The sequence below is a fragment of the Haliotis rubra genome, unplaced genomic scaffold (assembly GCF_003918875.1).
Source record: "Haliotis rubra isolate DU_JTF1 unplaced genomic scaffold, ASM391887v1 Scf75, whole genome shotgun sequence".
Lineage (NCBI taxonomy): Eukaryota > Metazoa > Mollusca > Gastropoda > Lepetellida > Haliotidae > Haliotis > Haliotis rubra.
This window is the reverse complement of record NW_025767468.1, coordinates 373,862-398,663: the sequence shown is the minus strand read 5'-3', so window position 1 is coordinate 398,663 and position 24,802 is coordinate 373,862. Positions and strand designations below refer to the sequence as shown.

The window sequence follows — 24,802 nt, the reverse complement described above, 5'->3', positions numbered from 1 at the left end:
TGTGAGTGTATTCTACCCTGGATCTCATGGTGTACATCCGCTACACAAGGTGTATGTTAGTCAGCACTGATTCACTGCAGGGTGCCCCCAGTCCTGGCTGCTTCACTCAACAGGAGTCTGGCATGTGTACACACTGAGACATGATAGGCTAAAGTTTCACATTGGATAAGACTACGACTTGTTCCAAGTCCATACTGACTGATAACTCCATGGTTGTGCAGTAATCACATCCTCGTAACAGGCAAGACTAAATAACAGTACAGGACAACAGTCCCCCTATAAGAGGGACATGTTCTTATTATATACATAATCTGGACATTATGACTTGAACTGATAATGAATTGGGGACTTGTGCAAGTCTAGCTAAGACTGCACTGACATTTTTACCCCCAGCTAATCAGAGATCTTCCATTAGTACTCTCTGTAGTACTGTTTTTTAATATATGAGTCAACAAGATGGAATTCTTGAAAGTCAGAGGCCCAGATAAGCTGCGTATCCGGGTAAAATACGCATAGAAAATTTCCAATTACGCATTGAAAAAATAATTGTTGCGTACCAATTACGCATTTATAATGTTAGATACGCAAAAAGTTTTAAACCAATGCGTACGGAAAAGACAGCAATTGCTATCAAGTTGTACTGTTATAGTATAGGACAAGTGTTGTACTGTCAGTAGCCTATAGGATGAGTGATTTTTTATGAAATCATTTCCATTATATTTAAGTTGGTTTTGATTAAGTATGACATAACTCAGAACATACCTGCTTAGTAAACTTACTCAATGACATATACTTAGGTGAGTAAAATGACTGAAATACGCACATATTTGAAAGCAGTGGGTAACGGAAAATGAAATACCCACTCAACATTCATAATACCCACTCCAAAAAAAATACAGTGGGTACTGTACCAACATGAGCTAAATCTTATCTGGAGCTAATGTCATACATTAGAAACTAATGGCAACAGGACTTATGGTCTTTAAGGAAGGTCTTTGTCATAATAATATAGCATTCATTGTACTTTGCTTTACTGATCTTAAGAAAGTATATCTGCAAAGACCTCAACAATAATTCAAATTACATATTTAGTGAATGATAAATTATGTTAGATCTTCATAGAAGGTGAGTTTGAAAGTATAAATGTGCTTGTGTTATGACCCCATTATTTTTCCATAAACTGTCTCCAAACTTTATGGAGGGACTATAACTTTCTCAAAAGTCAGATACACAATGTACATTGAACAATAATATTGCTGAAATATCACCACAAAACAAAATCTTCCTTGACTGTTGGCATGATAGTCTGTCTCACAGTCCCTAAACCATATCATTTAACTACAGCCTAGACTAAGGCTTAGTCTCTGAATATATATAATTTTGATAGTAACAAACAAGCCCATTTATATTGAAAAGGAGCCCTAGGGAGACCAGAGATTTGAGGAAATCTAGACTTGCTTTATTTAGGGCTTTAGCACTGCAGAGAGGGCTTGGCGGTAGGGAAATTAATGTGGTTCAGGGACTGTGAGACAGACTAACTACAGCCTAACAATACCTGCAATGCTACAGCCCTAAATGAAGCAAGTTTAGATTTTCCCAGGTTCTGAATCTCTGGTCTCCCTGGGGATCCTTTTCAATTTAATGGGTTTATTTGTTACAATCAAAATTACTTATATTCAGAGACAAAGCGTTAGTCTCAACAATTGGCATGATTGTCTTCTATCCTAAAAATCATCTTTCTTCTGAAATGTGCATGACAAGGATAAAGTCACTTATTCTCAAAATGTGGTTATGCCTGTATCAAATGAACCCTTTTTATCACATTTACACCATCAACCTTAAAAGAAATTACAAAAATCTCACATTCAACACTATGTCAAACAAGATAGAATGTCATTGCCATCTTAACTCACACAATATGCTGGAAAATCTCCACACAACAGAACATAAATGTCCCAATATTTCCATAACTAGAGCATGATAGAAAAAACTCAGAACACTTTAATTACAGTGAATTATGTTTCAATGTAACTTTGCATCAACAGCAAATTCCAGGAATTCTTCTCCAGGGACAACCTGGCATATGGTGGGATTCTTGCAACTGTTCAACAACCTGTTTATAGACTGGTACACTTTAAGAGAGAGGAGGGAAGACAGGTTCACTGGCTGATAACCTCGCTGATACAGGGGCTCTAGACTAACGCTTAGTCTCTGAAAACACTGAAATATGTAACTACATTAACATGGAACATAGCCCCAGTTTTAGATGAAGGAACCTGAGGAAAATCTAGGCTTGCTCATTTAGGGCGTGACTAAAGAATTACAGTAAGGCCAGACCAATTATATTCCTTGTTTACGGATCCAACGGTCATATTTTTTCAAGAATAAGAAAAGAAATAAAACATAATTTTCCCTGCTCAAAAAATAAAATCCTCATGTTTTTATTGGCCAAAAATGTAAACTTAAAAAAGAAATTTGTTTTGATTGTTTTTTTTACCCATATACACTTCGAAATTGCCAAAAATACAATACTTTTAGTATTTAAAAGGAATATTACTTTGACTGGTGATTTTTATATTTTATTTTTTTCCTTCCTGCCTTTAGGTATTCTGAGGACAAAAATCCATAAAACAAGAAGTGAAATTGGTCTGGCCTAAAGACTGGTCAAAGTGAAAACAATATGGTTCGAGGACTGTGGAACAGACTACACAGCCCTAGTCTGTCTGACAGTCCATGAACTACGCCTCGCCCTCCCTGCGATGCTAAAGCCCTAAATGAAGTACCCGGTAAGTCTAGATTTCCTCTGGTTCAGGTTCCCATCTCACTTGGGATCCTTTTCAACTTGAAAGGAATTACTAGTTTCTATCAGAATTATATATATTCAGAGACTAAGCGTTAATCTAACAAGTCTTCTATCTGTGTCCAACACATTAGTTAAGTTAACTATTTCTAAACTGTACAATGATGCATACTTGAACAATATGTCATATGTTACAATCATTGGTGAACAGATACATGTCCCACTGAAGTAAAGTGATACATATGTAGTATAATGGAAACCATGCATTACTCTATTAAGAAACACTTGTCATGTCGTAGTCTCACTTTTCACACTGAGGTTTCTGAGTGAGTGAGTGAGTGAGTGAGTGAGTGAGTGAGTGAGTGAGTGAGTGAGTGAGTGAGTGAAGTTTTACACCACTTCAGCAACATCACTCCACACATTGTATCCATGTAGGGAATCGAACCCTGGTCTTCAGCGTGATGAGTAAACACTTTAACCACTAGGCTACTCCACTGCCCCTAGCATGAAAGAAACTGATGTATAGGAAAACATGGACTATTTTAAATGCATAGGATTTACTACCTTTAACATGTTTAAGAGACACAGCTTGATCCAATTTGTCTGTAACTTGAGTTTTTAGCCTATTTGGAGAACTATATTCAAAACTTCATTCAGTATTGTTTACACTGACCAGCTTACTGATTTTCATGTATATGTTACAGTCTAGACTAACTGAGTATGGTTTTACAACGTTTTTAGCAATATTCCAGAAATATCACGGCAAGGGACTGCAGAAATGGGCTTCACAAATTGTACCCATGTGGGGAATCGAACCCGGGCCTTCGGCACGACGAGCGAACGCTTTAGTTTAACCACTAGGCTACCCCACCGCCCCCTGTTACAGTCTAGAATCAACTTTGGTTGGTTAATGATGACCAAGTTTAACACAACATTTATTACAATATCTTGACCCAGACACTGTTACTTATCAAGATGTCAACAGCTGACTGAGAATATGTGCATGCATCATATGGTGTTTGCCCTCTCTGTGGTGCTTTCCATGTACCTTGTTACAATACGGCTGAAATATCCACCTTACCTCTAATGTAATTTTTATTCCACAAACAATTCACTCTAGCTAATACTCCCAGTTATCTCTGACTGTACAATGATTGAGAGGAAATACCAGCTGTTTGTTGTGTTTCAAGGCAGGGTTGCCAGCACGATGTCGGAATAGCTTGGATCACCTAGCTGCTGAGACAAACCCGACAGACATGTTGAACCTGTCGCTGGGTCACTTCAAACAGGGATGGGGAACGCTCACAGTCAGAGATGATGAGGTACATAGAAACAGGCTGGGGTCACTGCAGTGATTACACGATATAAAACTACAGGTGAATATGAAGGGATGATCTCAGAGGAGTGACATGCTTGCAGATGATGCAGTGGAGGAAGTGGTGGTGGTATAATGGTGTCAATTGTATGACATATCTGAAGAAAGACAGAGAGAGAGAGAGAGGGAGGAAGGGAGGGAGGGAGGGATTGACGTAGTCTGTCGTACAGACCCTGAAGAAAATATATCCAAGAAAGCCCACGCAAGTCTAGAAAATGTGACAAGTCTGGGCTCCTTTTTTATTGTATTTACAATTTTAATTTAAAAACTTTTATTTTCTGTAAAATATGTTCATTTCAGGGACTAGCTGATAGTCTAGGAGGGATGGGGACAGAGCTTTGTCAAGTCACCAATCACTTCAAATTCTACATATATACATGATATTATTGATATACACTTTCTTACACATTTCATTATTCTTTACTTCTTCTTAACTAAAGTTATTCAATTACATGTTGGGTACAGAAAGGATGATCAAAGTCTTAAAGAATATATGCCAGTTAATTCACAGAAAGTTTCATAAAATGTCATGCAAGTGAGTCAGGATAGTATGATTAACAGCTGTCCCCATCAAACAAGTTAAAATTATATTATAAAATCCTTTGATATCCAACTGCCATAAACTGTCCAAACATATCCAAAAGATATCTCAAGTCATATATCGGATAACATAAGGCCCCTCCTCAGGCCAGAAGCAGACATACTTTCTTGATCTAGACAAGAACAACCTGTTTATTCAAGTGACGCGATGGTGGGATGGGGCGCTCGGAGGAAAGGTGCACCCAATGCACACAATGATCATGTCACTGAGCATGAAAAATGCAGTTTATTTAATGTATGTCAAACACTAAATAATAAACTTGTTTCTGATCTTCTTGTGTTTTATTTTCAGAGTATCAGATTTCAAAATGTCTACTGGTATATTCATGAGCTTTCTACAATATACATCAAATTGTGTTTTGGGATTATTTATGACATTTGCTCTTTGATTTAAACAAGTTTTATCCATAGATCAATGTCTCTCTAATGACTATACCCATCATTATAATCTCTATATTTAGTCATGATGAAATCAAATTAATCAGCCATATATTCTAAAAGTCACCATTTCCATAGAAATATAATTAAAAATGTGATTATTGTTTTCCACTGATAAAAAGCAATTAACATAACATTATAAAACAAAATCTACTTTTAGGATAGTTTGTTCATCAGTTGTAAGTAATAATACAGTCAGTCACTGACAGAGGCCCAGATAAGCTGGGTCCCCGCGAAAATACGCATAGAAAATTTCCAACTACCCTGTGAAAAAATAATTGTTGCGTACCAATTACGCATTTAAGATGTTAGATACGCAAAAAGTTCAAAACAAATGGGTATGGAATATATTTATAAAAATCGCTTGCGTAATGAAAAACATATCGATTGCTATCAAGTTGTGCTGTTAGTATAGGACAAGTGTTGTACTGTCAGTGTCAGTATAGGATGAGTGATTTTTGTATGAAATCATTTCCATTATATTAAAGTTGGTTTTGATTAGGTATGACATAAGGCAGAACATACCTGCTTAGTAAACTTACTCAACGACATATACTTTGGTGAATAAAATGACTGAAATACGCACATATTTGAAAGCAGTGGGTAACGGAAAATGAAATACCCACTCAACATTCATAATACCCAGTCCAAAAAAATACAGTGGGTACAGTACCCACATGAGCTAAATCTTATCTGGAGCTCTGCACTGAGATACGCTGTCTTAATTATCCCAGATAAATCAACACATCACTGAAAATGATGAAAGTAGACACAGACACTCAAAACAGTGGAAGGCAAATATCGAAGAAATGTACACACTTCTACACTTGTAGACCAGCAGAGTTGAGGCGGGATTCAAAACATGCTTCACATTTTCACACCAGAAAAAATATTTTTGTTTCATCAAATTTCAACATTTCCTTTTATTTATAAGATGAAAGAAAAACAAAACTTTAGAAGATGAATATACCCTCTGCTTGGACTAGCACAGGCTACTGGAATATGACTCCATCTCATCCAGACTGGGGGCAGATCTACAGTGGCTATGGTCACACAAAGCTTCATGTATCAGGGTTTCTTCTCACACATGGGTCTCACTTATCTATCCCTATCTTTCTATCTCACAACTGCTTAGCCAATCTTTCTCTCTCTCTCTCTCTCTCCCTCTCTCTCTCTCTACACACATATATATTCAGTTTTAATTAATATAATTATGCATCATTTGCCTCAGCTGTACTTGTATAAGATGAAAATTCAGAATAGCAAAGTGAGTTCCTGGTTCAGAATCAACTGCAGGAACATTATCATAATGGTTTCAAGTCCAGGAATAATTATTTAGGAAATATCTCAGAATAAAAACACATACATAATGATCAGGTGAACACTATCAGAATGTTTGTTTAATATATTTCCTAAAAGGGAAATACCATTTTGTATAACCAGTAATGTACAAAATAAACATCAGAATCTATCCGATGGATATATGTGTATATGACTAATGAGGATGCATCACCTTGTCATTTGTTACTCAGGATTCTTCATCAAAAGAGAAGTGTAAATTGATACATGCTGCTCAAAATACTGTCAAAGAACACCAGATTTATCATATAAAAATAGTTAATCTTCCACAACATGGTCACAGCAAAACTACAGTCATTTGAAAAAGATAGGGTGTTATTTTACCTTCATGTTAAACAAATCTCAACACAAGTCATACAAAGAAACAATACAACCACTTGTTACAGTGATCACATTCCAATGATAAGTCAACACACACTACACATCAGAGAGACAAGTTTAAAATGTGTTTAACTAAGGAGAAATCATAACATTGCTTGGGGATACTGCCTTGAGTTATTCTGGCCCCAATTATGATTTAATAACAGTGTAAAGTTCATACTGCAGTTCCGCTGACATTAGGCCATAGTTGGCATCAATATCCGCATCTCACTTCCTGGCTTCACAGAACAAGTGTCAGACCTTCACAAAATGGAGGAGAAGAGGCAAGCTAAACTTATACTTACATTATACACATCTACCTGGGTAATATTCTGTGATCATCAAGAATACATGTACTTCTAACATATACTGATCCATCCGTAGCGAATGGTTATTTTTGGTACAGCTTCCCGATTTCCCTATTGAAGTAAATACCAAACTGACAGTACCCCGCATTGGAAAGATCACATCATTAGGCGAGAGTAACACTCCCAACTTTTCAAACAAACTCCAAATGACCCAGTCTCCCAGAATCAACATGACATACCTGGTTCAAATACTGGTATAATCCACACAATTATAATCAACCGGAGCAGTGTTCCTTCTGTTTCCAACTCAGCAGAAAGCTGCCTCCATTCTACTGCTCCAAGCAGATAGGATTTCACTGCCAAATATGGACCACGTGACCTGCCAGGCTGTTTCTGACCTGCCTGATTCAGAGGGAAGCAGCGTGGGCTCGAAATAAACCTCCCTGCAGCCCACAACATACAAGTAACAGCCAAGTGTAGCACTCCTCTGTCAGTGGGGTGTGTTTGTTTGGGAACTCCGACCATCTGGAGATGTATGCAGTGGTGAGCAATCTTCAAAGGGTCTTGGGGATATAATAACCCTAGGCTTAGGTATGTGTTCTGGCACACATAAACTAATAGATGGGACTTGTACCTACTGGGTTGTACATTCTTGTTTTGTGTTATCCTGCTCATAATCAGGTGACCTTACAATTGCTATGCTGTGTTGTACCCCACCTCCCAGCCACACTTAAAAAGACCTGGGTTTTTTTTTCACATAATCTTCAAATATATAACTTGTCAATCACAAAACACAGAACCATGCCCTTCTTAATCGCCTCTCCCTCTCTCCACCCCACCCCTCCACCCCCTTAGTGTTGTGAGGTACACTGTATAATGTGGCAAACCCCCTCTTTCCTTGTTTCATATTTTCATGACCATCCCAAATCTCACTGACTAGGTAGTGAATTTAAGAATATCCAAGAGTAAAACCATTCATATCATCATGATCAGTTTTTCTTACATACCTTAATCTTATTACATACTTGTACTGGTACTTAATCAGTTCTTTTCATGCTGATATTAAGGCTCAAATAATATTTCCCACAAAAGCTGACTAAAGTGGAGACTGGATGGCTGTAATATATCAACTAATGCAGGCTGATACAGGCAAGGCTCATTGTTCGTTTGTTTGTTTGCTCAACTCTGCATACAGCAATAATACAGCTAATAGATAACTTAGTTTGGAGTGTGAGTGAGTGAGTATGGTTTTACACCGCTTTTAGCAATATTCAAGCAATACCACGGCGGGGGACACCAGAAATGGGCTTCACACATTGTACCCATGTGGGGAATCGAACCCGGGTCTTCGGCGTGACAAGCGAACACTTTAACCACAAGGCTACCCAACCGCCCCAACTTAGTTTGGACCAAACAATCCAGTGACTGACATAATGAACATCAACCTAAGCAATTTGAGATCGATGGCATGTATCAACCCAGTCAGCAAGCCTGACCATCCGTACCCATTAGTCACCTCTTACAATAAGTATGGCATGAAGACCAAATCTAATCTGGATCTTCACAGGCCCCATTGAATGGTCTGGTCCAGAATCCTTTACTTACTAATCTCATTTTTTCAGACAGCAGCATAACACAATATCGGCCCTATCAAAGATTTGTAGAAAAAAATGCCACACCCTGTTGAGTTCTATATTCTAAGACATATACGAGAATGACCATAAACAAATCCAACCATATGCGCTACAGACTGACTGTAAGGAACTTGTAAGCTCTGAAACAAATACACCCCAACTGGCATGTTTTGTTGGCCAGCTTCATGGCTGGTTGAACCAGGTGAGACTGGGTCACTCTACTGCCCTTACCAGTATCTGTCACCAAGAGCTGAGGCTCTCCCCTCAGGAATGACATCTCTAGACAGCCAAACACTGTCACTGTGTATGTAGCTCAGGGAGTCTGTGACAATCTGGTGCATAGCAACTTACATGGGACACAGTCAACAATAATCTTAAAAAAATTAATTGAATGCAGGGATTTACCTTGAGTACTGTAATTGAGGGTCCCTGGGACTCATACTCTTAATTTTCAGGGGTCCTGGTCTACAAAATGGGGGTCCCCGACACTTAAATGTTATTATTAATACTGTAATTGTATTGTGTATCATGATCATCACATTAATTGTTACAGTAATGAAATTGCAAATGTCATACTAGCTAGTAGCAAACTCAGTGATAACTTATTGTTACTTGTTTGGAATTTTTACAAAAAATGTTTGGACTTTTTTTCTGCATCTCTGTGGATGTGCTAATAAATTTTGTTGCGTCCATTGTCAATTTTTATGCGTATAAGACACACGAATTCGCGTCCTGTAAATCCCTGGAATGACTACACATTAGATGATATTCAAAACCTGCAAGAAACATTATAATACACAAATAAAATAATACAAGCATATGAATGTGGAATATCAGGTTCTGCTTCTTGATGTACAAAGCAATTCTAGCATTATGAGCTATCGTAACTATATAGTTTACAAATGCTTGGTGGGTCGGTCCACTGGTCCACTAGTTTGCTATTTAGCCAATACTTGTAAAGTAATCAGGAATAGATATGGCCTCTTTGTGTCTTACTCCATGACTACTGAAAATCTAGTATGATTTGGATGTTTTTGTTTATTTTTTTTTAAATCTGGTAATATTACATAAATCACTTGTCAAAACTGAGCTGCGAACTAGATCATGTAGATGGATAAGACCAATGATGGATAAGACCAATGACGGATAAGACCAATGACAGATAAGACCAAAGACAGATAAGACCAATGATGGATAAGACCAATGATGGACAAGACCAATGATGGATAAGACCAATGACGGATAAGACCAAAGACGGATAAGACCAATGATGGATAAGACCAATGACACACAGGGAAATTCACACCAAACATTATGAATCAGTAATACTCAAACTAGCCCAAAATAACCATTTTGTATAAAATATCTCCAAAAAAATAGAAACAACATGTTTAAGTACCTCACAAGAATATCAAAATTATGTTATGACCAGTGTACTGTCAAAGAATTAAGTTCCATATCCTGCTGTTGTATAAACATACCCTTGGAGTAAGTGAGTGATTTGGTCATAATGCCAGTTAGTTTGTAATAACAGCATTTCATAAATATCACAGTGTAAAAATTGGAATGACAGGAAGAAAGCCACAATTATTGATGATGCAGGTCATATGCAAATCTGGGATTCAAACCAAGGAAAGTGGACCTTCACACAGGGATGTAACTCTGATTAGTAGGACTGCAGCGATTCAGTTCGAATCATCGAAAATCGAATCTGACACCATAGTGTCGATTTTCGATAACCATTATGACTATTTCAATTCGATGTTTGAATACCTATTTAAATTATTTCCACGCAGCCACAATGTAATGTTGACTCCTACTCAAGCAGTTTCAAGCGCTGGAATATGGGGAAAGCGATTGGTTGAAGCCAGCCTTATTATCCAATGAGAATTGTTGTTAGCAGACATTGCCATGTTGACAATGGATTTCACGCTAAAAATGATGAGTTAAATGAAATCTGATGTTTTTACTTGTTTGAAGAATCGAATCAAAAATGATAAAATCGAGGGTCCAATATAGAAAATCGAATCAAGGTCTGGATGAATCGTTGCAGCCCTACTAATTAATAAATGTCTTGGCCTCAATCCACAGTTACCCAAGACTTCCAGTGCCTCAACCATTCTCCCTTCTGCCCTTACTGTACACATAATGATATAGTTCTAAATATAGAACAGCTATACATGTTCCACAGTTCTATCAAACCTATTACCTTTAAAACATAACTGTAAGTCTGTCTGTTCTTTTTTCCACTGTTTACTGAGTGAGTTGGAAAATGTGTCTTCTGGGTGAATAACACCAATATTTACAACTTTGCTCATAAAAATATTTGCACAATGATATTACTGACAAAACTTTGTTGCTAAATTAAAATAAATATATGTCATCCTTCTACAACTAGGACAATCACCAGGCACTGACCAAGTTTCCAGAAAATAGTATTCATATATGTATAATAAATACAACATGTATCATACCGGACATTGTTACCTGAAAAATATTCACACCTGTGCAAAAAGGGGATAGTCCCTGTTGACATACACACACTGTGCGATAACTAGTACTTAGACGCCTACATAGTTGTGAACATAACAGCATAATACATGTGTGACACAGGCTATGCTAAGCAGTGTTATACTCTCACAACAGAAGAGAGACGACCAACCTAGATACATGCATGAATGAGCCATTGAAAGACAGGACAAGCCTCTTGCTAGTCCTTTTCCTCTGGGGAAATACATACTTCCACACTTTGTAGTGGTATAGTTATCATTGGGGGAAATAACTGAAATATTTGGAAATTAGTGTGTCCATACATATCCCAATGACTTCAAACCATGTTAATAGAAAACATCTTATTTAATATAATGTATTTACAAGGACAAGCCTACTTGTACTCACAAAACGTGTTACATGGTCCTGGAATTTGACCTACTTTCTTTTGATCCGAGGATTTTGTTAAAATTGAATGCAAATTGTTTGTTTTTACACAGCTAATACTGTAAATTCTATATGAGGAAAATAAGTCATATTTTAGTATGGTTATTAGTTTTGTGTGTTTATATTCATCATTCATGGTGAAAACGAAATATTTTAAAACATGGATTAAAAATTAAGCTCTGTACCACATGTACACATATATGTTTCTTAGTTTCAGAATTGAATACAAGATAACTGTTTTTGAAAATAATTATCTGGTAACCATTATCTATAATTACTTCATCGGACAAGTATGCATATTGTGTAAATGTTACTACGTTCTGGAACACCAGAGTATAACAATTTTATATAATACCCCAGCATCTTCCATTAGAAACAATGTTTCACAATATATGCATATTTACGTATCTTAACTACACAGGAACTGTAATCATTGTACCACAAGTACACACTTTGAAACTAACAAGTGTCATACAATGTTATGACTGACAAAACAATCGTAAGCAGTCTTAACGTGATCATAGCGCAATGTCTGTGCAGCAGACGCTTTGAATTTCTTTGTAAGAACGAACGCGTTTTCCTCATGAGAAATCAATTATTGGTTGTTGAACATAGGAATGCACTGAATAATTAGAATCAATATTTATGGACACATATACAGAAATATTCATGTTGTTTTTGAGTTGCTGTCAATCTGATGACTAGATTTTATTAGCGCCTCCACGCCAACGAACAGTGAAACTGTTAACAGTAAACGCCCGACCAACAACTGGCGAACAAAACACACGTATTTCTGTTGATTATCTGTATTTCCGAGCTGTACCTCATGCAATACACAAAAGAATTATGCAATCATCATTATCGATATGTCACTCTAAAAATACATGCATAATTCCACCGAAATCGGCCAATATTTACCTGTTGTCCACTGCGTACAACTCCACAGAAACAAGGCTCTTTGAAGTACAGGGGCAGATAATTCATAGTGAGATATGCGTACCACTACATATTTTTATCAGTGTCCCGAGCGAGAAAACCATCATTTTGCAGCAATCGGCGTACATTATGTCTTCTGCGTGTCTTCAGTAAATTAACAGTTTAGTCTGTGTATAACTGGACATGGTTCTTAAAATATATTATAATACATATTATAATTTGAATACATGTCGTTGAACTTACGGTAATACCAGAAACAAAAGTTAATGTTCCTATATCATGAAGTGGTTATCAGACAAATTCACCGAGCAAATGAGCGAGAGTCATCACCACTTCAGGATTGGGTTTTACGAGAACCTCGATGAGAACAGTCAGAGGTACAGATAAGCTGCGTATCTGCGTATATTACGCAAATATTTCTGAGAAAACTCAATTCCTATTTAGTCTATTGCGAACAAATACGCTTGAATTTTTGTAAATACTCAATAAATTTGATCTTAAATGCGTACAAGAAAATGTCAAATCTTAGCTTGCAGGCTACTGAGGATAGGACCATTAACTGAGGTATATTGACAGGTTCTATTTCAGCACATGAACTCGGCAACTTACAGTCTTTCGTATTGTTTCTCATATTACTGATCAAATATAAATAACAAACACGTAAACCAACATTTAAACTTTATTATATTTTTACAATTAATGGACAATGGCAAAATACCCAATTGAGTTTGAGTGAGGTGGGTACAATTTATTTGGTTACTCAAAGGAAAATTAGGATACCCCACTGAGATGAACACAAGCGAGTACATAACTCAGTGACCCAAAAGGTTATCTGTAGCTCTGTCAGAACTTCTTTACTATAAGTGGCATTTAGAAGCTGGTATGATGAGGGGTTTTATGGATAGAAAACCTTTATAAGTGAAGAACGTTAATCACAACTTAGTTACCCCACATCCTCTGTTACTTTTCGTGGTCAAGTGGTTAGAGTGTTTGTCATGGGAGCGGAAGGTCGGGGTTCTATACCCGGCAGTGTGCGATATAGACACTGGCCCGCTAGTCCGTGGCTAACAAAAATCCAATCGGGCCAGTAAATCTCCACAGTCACTGGCCCGACTGGCTAGTGAATTTTCATGGGAGTATTTTGTAAATATATCACTCTCCTCCTTGTTAAGTTAAATACACTTTTAGATCATTCAAGAGTATGGCCTGATAAGAAAATATTCATCATATTGGCAGCTTAATGATGAAACCTGTGTCCTGCCGACCATATCTTATTCACATCTATTCTTGGCATCTTTTTCTTAGTTTCTACATTCAAATTTCGGGATAGTGAATTATTTTGTGGGCTAGTAACTTTCAGGCATAGCTAGCCCGACTGGCTAGCGAAATTTGGAAGCTATTTCGCACACTGATATTCGGCCGCGTCAGACCATGCAAAAGACTTCGGCCTTAAAAAGTAAACTATGTTTGAGTGACATATCCATGGTAAACTGCCGTATTGTATCCCAGTGGCTTGGCGCTATTTCACTTCACCCCCCAAATGTCCCTTTTAGTTAGAAGTTTCTTGACAAAGTGCAAACGTTACTCGTTATACCGTTGTTAATGTCTGTGCACACATGAGTGGGAATTGCGTCCGCTGGTAAATTTGTTTTATTTTCTCTATTTATTTAATAAAACACTATTTGAAAAGTGAATAGTACGATACATATTGCGGGTATATTTATTCAGTGAACACATTTCTGCAGTAGCGCAATGTATTTATGATAAATTGTGTCTTTCAGTCCGTTCGAAACGTACATTTCTTTGTTTACAGATCTTAATCCAATATACCCTCCGTTGATTGTGTATAGCAAAAGTGAGTGTGTTGTCTAGATATCGTGAATTTCGCCACATTTATTCTCACGACAATCATATATTGTAACTTTTTTATATGTTTCGGGTAAGTTAAAGAAACGTTGACGTTATTTGGCGACATGGTTTGGTAATATGTTTGTACTTTTGGTTTTTCTCGACCAGATCTACGCACTTGGAATACGATAACATGTGTCAACCAAGTCATCACGCCTGCCCACCAGATCCCGTCCTCTCAAGACAGGCATAGGTGCTGACAAGTTCTAAATCGGATCTTCACGGGACCCACTGATTGTCTGGTCCACGGGACCCACTGATTGTCTGGTCCATAATCTTTTCTTTTTTTTTCTGTCGCTTTATTATTAGTTTTTGTTGGCCGTTGGTGACCCAATGGTCTAAAACGGCTGTGCGTATTGGCGCGTCCCATGTAATATGGCGAATTGTAATTCCTAATTCACGCTAATGTCTGCCTCCCTATCCGACTGTCTTGTATAAATATCACATCCCTGCAGCCGAAATAAGAAGTATATGGAATATCATTGAGATTCACTTGAAAACAAAAATATATGAATAAGGTGAGTTTGCATTTTATTGTTTTATTTTTGAAATCTTGAAAATATCATGAAAACATCTATGAGATCTGTGCAGCATGTACACAAAGCCTCAGTCACCAGCGTCGGTGAACAACACACACACACACACACACACATCCTCCCTTTCATGTGCTAGTGAGTTGCGCTGCATGCTGCTTTCAAATGTATTCCAGGATTATCACACCCAACTGTTTAATGTGAAGCCTACACCAATATGTATGGTGCTGACAAACCAACAAACAAAACTAAGAAGAACCCAGATTCAAACCCACAACCACAGGTTCCTGGCATGCTCAAGGGAGACCATTCTGCACAGACAATTGGTATGCCTTGGACAACTGGGCCACCTGTGCCCCAAGGTAGAGCCTAACCTCCTGGTAATGCAGGAGTCAAATGTAATTCAAATGTAAAGCAGGTCACTTTGAGGTGATCTTCAGCTCAGAGGGACACAGAAATCTCTACAAAAAGAACCTTTATATTCCAAGAAACAAAACATAGTAAGCCCTCAACGAACAAGAATCGGCTACAGCATGTCATCAGTGTTATCTGTTTAGAGTGAGTGAGTGAGTATGGTTTTACACTGCTTTTAGCAATATTCCAGCAATATCACGGCAGGGGACACAGAAATGGACTTCACACATTGTACCCATGTTGGAAATCGAACCCAGGTCTTTGGCGTGAGGAGCCAACCCTTTAACCACTAGGCTACCCCACAGCCCCTATCTGTTTAGACAAGCTCCTTAATATGAAGGGCTGTATATCCTGAGATAGATTCTGTTCCTGCATGGAGTCTGGCATTGTTCCTCTGTCCAGACACCCTTCCAGCTTTCTGCCTTCACTCTGCACACGTTTTGCTGCTGGCTGCTTTTATTAACATTCCAGCAATATGACAGGGGACATCAAAAACAGGCTTCAAACATTTAATCATCCCAACCGGCTTCCATTGGGAATATCACTAGAGTGAGATTAAGGACATTTATTTTCTGAGACTGCTAAAATGAAACTGTATCACAATGCTTTGTAGACCATTGTGACATCATCGGTATAAAATGCCAATCAAAGGTACAATGACATCATAATCAAATGACAAGACTAATGTTTTGCCACTGAAGCTGATTAGGTATACTTTGTACACCAAGAGACTGATTATCATTGTCATAAACAGAAAAAGTTGGAAGAATGAATTTGAATGACAAATATACTACCCATCAAAAGTTTAGACTTGCTTAAATCAATCACTATAAGTTATGTATGTACATATGGTTACAACGAAGATGAATTTCTCCACTAACTTGGGGGAAACATCTGCAAACCTTATGCAGATTAATTGCACGAGGATCATGCATCAAATTGCTGAAAAGCATGTGCAAATATCGTGCATGTGAACAGCTGCGTTTTGGTGTAAAGTTTTGATAAAAAATCGCCATTTTTCACCGAGTTTCATCATTTATTGAACACATGACAATAAACTTTTCAACGTCACGAATTTGTTTTACAATACATCAGCTCATGTATAAACAGTACCTTTAAACTGTATGGATTATTTTACAAAATCTAGTTCAGAACAGTTGACTGAAGTAAGTGGCTACATTTACACTAGTGAGTCTAAACTTTTGATGGGGAGTATAGAATTTAGTCCTCGAGTCTTTTGGTAAGCCCCAGAGTTAAAAACCTGTTATCCTCAAGTGTTGAAACAAGTTTAAAAACTTCCATTGACATGTCTCTTTACATATTTCACATCAAAAGCCACACGGGTGATATTCTCTATGTATCAATCTTGGGAAGTTTGTATGACCAACAAGCGCTTTCACCATGTAGCAATACAACATGGCATGAGAGTGCTTTGAGTGAGTTTAGTTTAACACCACACTCAACAATATTCCAGCTATATGGTGGTGGTCTGTAGATAATTGAGTCTGGACCAGACAATCCAGTGATGAACAGCATGAGCATCGTCCTACAAAACTGAGAAATGATGACATGTGTCAGCCAAGTCAGTGAGAGTGACCACCTGATCCCGTTAGTTGCCTCTTACTAGGGTTACTGAAGACCAATTCTAACCTGAATCTTCACGGGTCCCATTGTATATCAGATGCAACCAAAGCTTCACTTAGGAAGTGTTATTAGTAACTTTGCACAGAATCCATTTGCTTTCACTTGCACAGCTATTTTCAACATTGGCCATTGAATCTATGTTTGTGGTGCAGTCAATTACATATCATAGTCGATAGATACCCTGTGGAATTGATGGGTGGTGAACTTATCTGAAAGATGAAAGACTGCCTTTGACAATATTGACAAGTCATGATATAGAGATGGTTCATATTTCATTGAATATGTTTTGTCTCTATGGTAGAAGAAGCATAATACAGTACAACCAGAAATTATTGAGAATTTAAAGATTGTAATTTTTTAATTTTTTTCACTCATTACTCACGTAGTAAATGTGAATATTAGCAGAACATAACTCCAGATTCAAAGACAGGTGAACAGTTAGTATTTTGTCAAGTCACCATGGGCAGCAATGCAGGCTTCAATGCGGGGGGCATACTACTGATCAAAGAAGTTAGAAAGTCATGGTCCCTGCTGTCCCAATATCGGACCACCTCTTCTTTCATTTCAGCAATATTTGTCAGACTTTTCTTATTGACACTTTCCTTCATAAGTCCCCAAACATTTTCTATTGGATTTAGGTCAGGGCTATAGCTTGGCCAATCTAATAATGTCATATTTTGGTCCGAAACCAGGCCTGTGGATCCTTTGAACGATGTTTTGGGTCCTTGTCCTGCTGGCAAAATCCAAAAATTACCATAGAACACGTGAGCAGATGGAAGTAAATGTCCCTCAATATCTGTGTACCGCTCACTGTTCATATTCCCTTCAAATACACAGAGGGGCGTTACCCCTAACACAGATATGCCACCCCACGCGTTAATTTTTGGACTGTACTTTGGGTGCTGATACAAAGGTTTTTCAGTTTGTTTGGTCCAGAATTTCAGTGTATTAGGAAACAGCCACACAGAACTTTCATCTGAGAAAATCACATTGTCCCAGTTAAAATTTCTATGCTGTAAGCACCAGTTCAACCTTTGCTCCTTTTGTTCATTGGTTGATGGAATTCCTCGACCTTTCTGCCAACCCATTGCATACTGCTCAGTTCTAATTGTCTCCTTACAGACAGCCACAGTTCCTCTATCAATCATATCCAGCCTTAAGTTTTCTAAACTCAGTCGATTGTATTTAGAAACAAGAATACCAAGCCTTCTCCTGTCACCGACAGTCAATTTTCTGGGCCTACCTGCGCCTCCCTGGTGCTCAATGCCATATCTATTTGCAACATTTTTCAAAACATGATAAGGGACCATTCATAATTTATAGGCTAGGGGGGGGTGATGATGATTTTTATGGAGAAGCATGTACAATGTGAATGACCCCCTAAAATTTATGTACAAAGTCAGTGACCCCCTCCCCTTTCCATATTTTTAAAGCATAATTTTTGAATATTTTTATGTACAAAATTGCTGACCCCCCACCCCCAAAAAAAAAAAAAATCTGTACAAAATTGATGACCCCTACCTCCCAGAACAAAATGGGTGAGCCCCCTTAAAATCATCATCATCCCCTAGCCATAAATTATGAACGGTCCCTAAACAGTGGACAAAGGGATGCCTGTTCTACTTGAAATCACTTTAGCTGATCCTTGTTATAATATTCTAAAATCAACTTCCTCTTCTCTAAATCATCCATACTGAGGGTCAGTGAAAATGTCGTCTGCTAGCAAGTAAACAAAGGGGGATAACTCTTCACAAACTAATAAAAAGGATTAACGGAGTTGTATCTCTTGAATGAAACCAAGCACTTGATAGCTGGTCAAGGTTGTTTATACTAGAAATCCAATTAAACATATTCCTAAAATTCTCAATAATTTCTGGTCATACTATAACTATAAATTGAATGGTACACTGGAAAGTAATTATGCATTTGATAACAGGACACATTTCAAATTGTATGTTTATTCGTCCTTGCATCAACTGATGACAAGTCTTGTCTGGAAGATCACGTCCCAGGATTACCCCCTGTAATGTCCTGTTTCCATAGAAACTCTGGCTGGTACTTGTTGCCAATATCACAGCTTTTAGAACAGGTGTAGATGCACAATGTACCCCAGTCTATGCTGTCCCCAACACTGTCAACCTTCAGGTATGCCAACAACTGTGGTAAGATCTGTAAAGGAAGTCAACAATGTCACTGTACCAGAGAAAGAAGAAATGCAGTTATGAATATTCACACAGTTTGTCAGACAAGTGGGTTAGATATAATACAGTCTAATTAGTAAACTTAGGCTCAGTATTATTCATTACACTGCTATACTGAGTCTAACAAACCCTAGTAGAAGGTCGCATCAGCTAACCTTTTGGACTGACCAATCAGAGTGAGTGAGTTAATATTTAATGTCACATCGGCAATATTTCAGCCATATCGTGATGCTGACCAATCAGAACACAGCTTACCAAATCATGACAGTTAACATTCGCAAATACTGTTTAAACCTTTACCTAAATAATTTGAATGCTTCCAAGTGATATACATGGAGGACGTAATGAGTAAACAGTTGCTGAAAATAGCATTTTTGTCAATATTCAAGGATGTCATCTTGCGGAAATATAAGCTAATAGTAACCATGACATTAGAAACCCATAAGCGTATATGCTGCAGATCAAATATCTGTGTTTTATGCGGATTTTCGTTTGTTGATAGATCAGTGTCAGCGAACAGGGAAGAGAAAATCCAAAAACAGTTTTGTAAGTCCCGCCAAACTCTAACAAGTAGTAGTTGTCTGATTGGTTAAATCCGTTCGACCATCTCGCGCTTGATTGGACGGTCATAGGTCGCTCAAAGGTAAGCTGATGCGACCTTCTACTAGTTTACTTAGACTGGATATAATATAGCTTTGAACAGTGTTCTAGTCTCATAACAAAGACAGCCCAGGTCACCCAGGTTAGAAAAGTTGAGCTATGAACTAATCTGTAGCAAATAATGTCCTGCTTAAAGATCACTGTTCTGATGGCAACATTTGAATGTGTGCACAGTCAAAGAAAAAAATAGAGAAAAACCTACTAAACAGCATTCCTGTGCACAGGAAATGAAAATTACTGAATCAAATAAGTCATCAATGTATACTAGTTTCCAGTCATAAAAGCAAACTGGAACTTGCAAACATTTCTGGAGTATTCGTTGAAAACCAGTAATCCTCTATTATTACAGATAGATAAAAAGGTTCAACACAGGACTTCCATCCAGTATTTGGTTAAATTAGGTGAATTGTGTACATGGTTTAGTTGACTCACCTGGAACTCGAACTGTCTCGGTGCCCCACATGAGCAGGGAGGTATGTCACTCGGCTGAGGCTTATGGCTGGTAGAGATCCACAGAGGTGTCCCATCCTGATCATACCGCAACACCTATCAAAATATAAATAACAAGGCGTAAGTCTTTGAGAAAATTGACAGCAGGATTACCTAGCTTTCTCACTTTTTGGGGGAAGTGATGCCTGCAGTAATGCAGGTGACAGATACACAGCACTTCAGTCATACCCAGAGGCATGTGTCTGGTGCAGACAAACATGGATTTGGTTGGTTGGTTTGTTGTTTTTGATGTCGCACTCAGCCGTCTGTAAATAACCGAGTCTGGACCAGACAATCCAGTGATCAACAGCATGAGCATCGATCTACACAACTGGGATACGATGACATGTATCAACCAAGTCAGCGAGCCTGACCAACCAATCCCGTCAGTCGCCTTTTACGTCAAGCATGGGTTACTGAAGATCAATTCTAACCCAGATCCTCACAGGTCCATGAGAATGATGACTCTCTTCATAATAAAATAGCTTGTTCTCACATACATTAGCAAACATTTTCTCTATAAAGACTGTAGCATATTGGCGGTGGATAGCAAACTATAGGCTGCATATAACCCTTCTACCTGATCTGGATTTGTAGCAATTCTGGCCTTGAATTTGGCAAACTGTTTATCATCTTCTGTCTCAGACACAGCTGACTTCTCTAGCTCATCTTTATCAAGGCCAGATGCTCCAATTTCCTTGTTGGTCTTCAGGAGGTCTTGATATTCTCGCAACTTTTCTGCCTCCGACTTTTCTCTTGCCTGGGCATCCTTCTGCTGAATCTCTTCCTCCATTACCAACTCTGCTTGTGGAAACAACAGGTTGGGGATTTCCACTGAAGACAGAAATTCATACGTTATGTTTAAAGCAGAAAATGCAGAACAATAATGTAGCATTTGAAAAGAGCAATGTTTTCACATTAACATGTTTGACATAGTGTATTAATTAAAACCAAACTTACACATACACTGTCAAAGATCACTATCATCATAAATGATTTCATTTACACTGAAAAAATACATATCTAATTATGGGATAGTAATGTGATTGCTCACATAAAACATCCTTACTGTTTTGTTTGTTTGGAAAATTCACATGGAGAAGAGAATATAGTAGCCAATATTCCAACAATGGGATGCTACACTCATGTCTTTACTGTAGGACCTGACTAAGACAGTTTACTAACTAAGAAAAATTATTGTCTTGTCTCACTGATGCCTTTGTTATGTGCAATTATGTCATCAAAGTTTAGAGATGGTGATATGACAGTGTATGAAATACACCTTCTTGTGTCCAGCCTAGACATCAGGACTGGTAACTTCAAAATGTTACCAGCCATGATGATGAACCAGACCATATATGGTGAATTTACTCAGATGTATGGAACATCTCAAATTTGTATCAGACCATCGGGCTGGCTAGCTGTAAATTTAGACCGTCCGTCAGAAGTCTAGACTTCTCTGGCTGTCAGACAGGCCATATTTCATACGGTGATTCGTATATGGTTAAAATGATTTGGCCGGTTGATTGTAAGATTACAAAAAGATAAATATTATCTATTCATTGTCGATATAGTACTACTTAACTAGTATGTATTACTGAAAGAGCTTGGTTGTTGTAAAGAGGTGTAATGATAATGGTACCTTCATCATCTGGTTCCTGACAGCACCTTTTCTTATGTGTGGCCTTCCAGTGCAGAGCTTGATGCTGCTTGCTACAGTAGGACACCTTATGACATTTCCCACATCGCTTGGGTGCTGCTAATCCACACACGACACACAGTGCCACGCCCACATTCCCCAACCCCCCGGGCACCACATCCGGGTTGTCTTCGTCTGGTGGTATCGGGCTAAAGAAATCATTTTCCCTGGCAAGCTGGGACCGCAATACAATAAAATTACCATTATGGTTCTCTTTACAGCAGCTTGGATTTCTGCACAGAAAAATGAATATTGTTCGATGAAAAGCGTTAGTTTGTTCTTCTCTGGGTGAATAAACTTGAAGTAAAAACACACATGGTGCGCCGCATGTCGGGCAAGACAATACTGGCGGTAGTTCAGACAGTGACAGCCACGCAGGTTTACCACCAACTTTACTTGGAAAGAAACGACTTGTCAAAAGTCTTGGATCAAAATCATCTGCGACAAAACCAAGATCCACATTTTTCATGGGCGCGGCCATGTTTGTAAGGGAAGTTACTCTTCCCAAAAGATGCCGATGGTGACGAATGCGTGGGTTTGTGCAAATATTTTAGGTCCGCTTCCTTTATTATTGTTTTCAGGATGTATCATGGGGCTTCCGAGTACTCCTTCATAATCTTGCAAATAATACGTTAATCAACTGAGTGGAGTTATTCTGTTGGTATCTAAAGGGCTCTCCAGCTCTTCATATGACCATTACCAAAGACTTGATTATGTAAATGAGACCTTCTGTAAAACATTCGCTATGAAATTGGAGTGAGTGAGTGAGTGAGTGAGTTTAGTTTTACGCCGCACTCAGCAATATTCACGGGTCTATGAAATTGGAGGTAATCCAAAACTGCTGGATAGAAATGAATAACGTGACTTTCAAAATTTATAGTCGATTTTGATTGACCTAAATGAAACTTTCTTTGAAAGCGTATTTCCAAAACACCCTTCATTTAACATGTGAAACAGTCCATAGAAGACACGAACTTCGCTTGGCGAAACTGTTCAATATATTTGATATATTTACAGTCTTAGTGAAAACCATTTAAAATCACTTCTTGAAAATGGCCGACTATTTTACCATCTGCAGTAAATGATTCTTATAAGATGTTATAATGTGTATTATAAGATAAATATTGTATAAATTCCTCAATTAGGCTCAGTGAAAACCATAAAAAATGAATGTGGAAAATGGCTTATCATTTTACCCTTTGCAAAAGATGATTCTTACAAGATTTTGTGAGTATATGGACAATTGTATCAGGGCCATGTGCTGCACGGGAGCAGCTGTTGATTGGCAGATTTATTGCTCAAAAGGTTAGTTTGTGGCGCACCTGTAAGTAACATCTATTGATCCATGACAACACTGAACAACCGGAGAGTGTCGTGTTAAAATACAGCTATTGTCTCATTCTGTTGTTTCCTTCAGTGCAAGGTCGGTGTGGTAGCCTAGTGGTTAAAGTGTTCGCTCGTCACACCGAACACCCGGAGTTGATTCCCCACACGGGTACAATATGTGAAGCCCATTTCTGGTGTCCCCCGCCTGGATATTGCTTGGATATTGCTAAAAGCGGAATAAAACTAAACTCACTCACTCACACTTCAGTGCAATTTCGGACTAGGTCAAATGAAACACAGGTATCTAACACCTGGTTGAAGATGCTCATGTAATACACAATTGTACTGAAATAATCCCAAATACATGTATAACGATACAATTGTACGTCATGAAATTTCTGTGTAGCACTATTGTGTTGTATTTCTTTTCATTCGTTCTGGGTATATTCTAACTTTCAGACTGTAGTTTAAATCTGATTAAAGAGCACTTTCTAACTTCAATGCTATTTTTTAAGTCAGAAAACACACATGTAACTAGACATGTGTTCTAATTAATGATACTCACGTGGCCTGCTAAATATACTCAAAGACAAAAGTTATTGTGATTGACTTGAAGTTAGATATGTGAATTAACAACTGATTTTTTTATGATGAGACTTTTTTAATATTGCAAGAAAATAATTCCACATTAGGATTGCAAATGGCACATTTTAAACTTTTCTGGTGGACACTTGTTAATGAGGTCAAAATGAAAATCACACAGTTAATAACCTGTATGTCCACCTGGACTCCACCATGAGCATTGATGCATGCCTGACACCTGCGCCTCATACAGCCAATCAAACGTCGCAAGAAGTCTTGTGGAATGGCATTCCGTATCTGTGGAAGCACCTGGTGGAGTTCCTGAAGCGTGACTGAGGGATTTGGGAAACGTCTCAATCTCCTCTCCATTTCGTCCAAGACGTGTTCGATATGGGACAGATCTGGGGATTTAGCGGGCCAGGGAAGGACGTTAACATTGTGCTGCGCCAAGAACTGCTGAAGCATCCTGGCGACATGATGTCTGGCGTTGCCCTGCTGGAAGATCATTGCTGGACCATTCTGCTGGAGAAACGGCATGACGACTGGATGAACAATGTGGTCTCTGTACCTGAGACCCGTTAAATTTACATTGAGTTGGG

At 38.2% G+C, this 24,802-nt stretch overlaps 1 protein-coding gene across 1 annotated transcript; it reads right to left on the bottom strand.

The window, feature by feature from the left end:
• Positions 1 to 19,193: 19,193 nt before the first annotated feature.
• Positions 19,194 to 22,797, bottom strand: LOC124260117 (programmed cell death protein 2-like). Its single transcript, XM_046694363.1, has 4 exons — positions 22,239 to 22,797; positions 21,177 to 21,430; positions 20,540 to 20,653; positions 19,194 to 19,415 (listed from the first exon to the last, which is right to left on the bottom strand). Exons 1-4 carry the CDS (start codon positions 22,774 to 22,776, stop codon positions 19,248 to 19,250), a joined length of 1,074 nt encoding a protein of 357 aa, XP_046550319.1. The 5' UTR covers positions 22,777 to 22,797; the 3' UTR covers positions 19,194 to 19,247.
• Between the last annotated feature and the right edge of the window lie 2,005 nt (positions 22,798 to 24,802).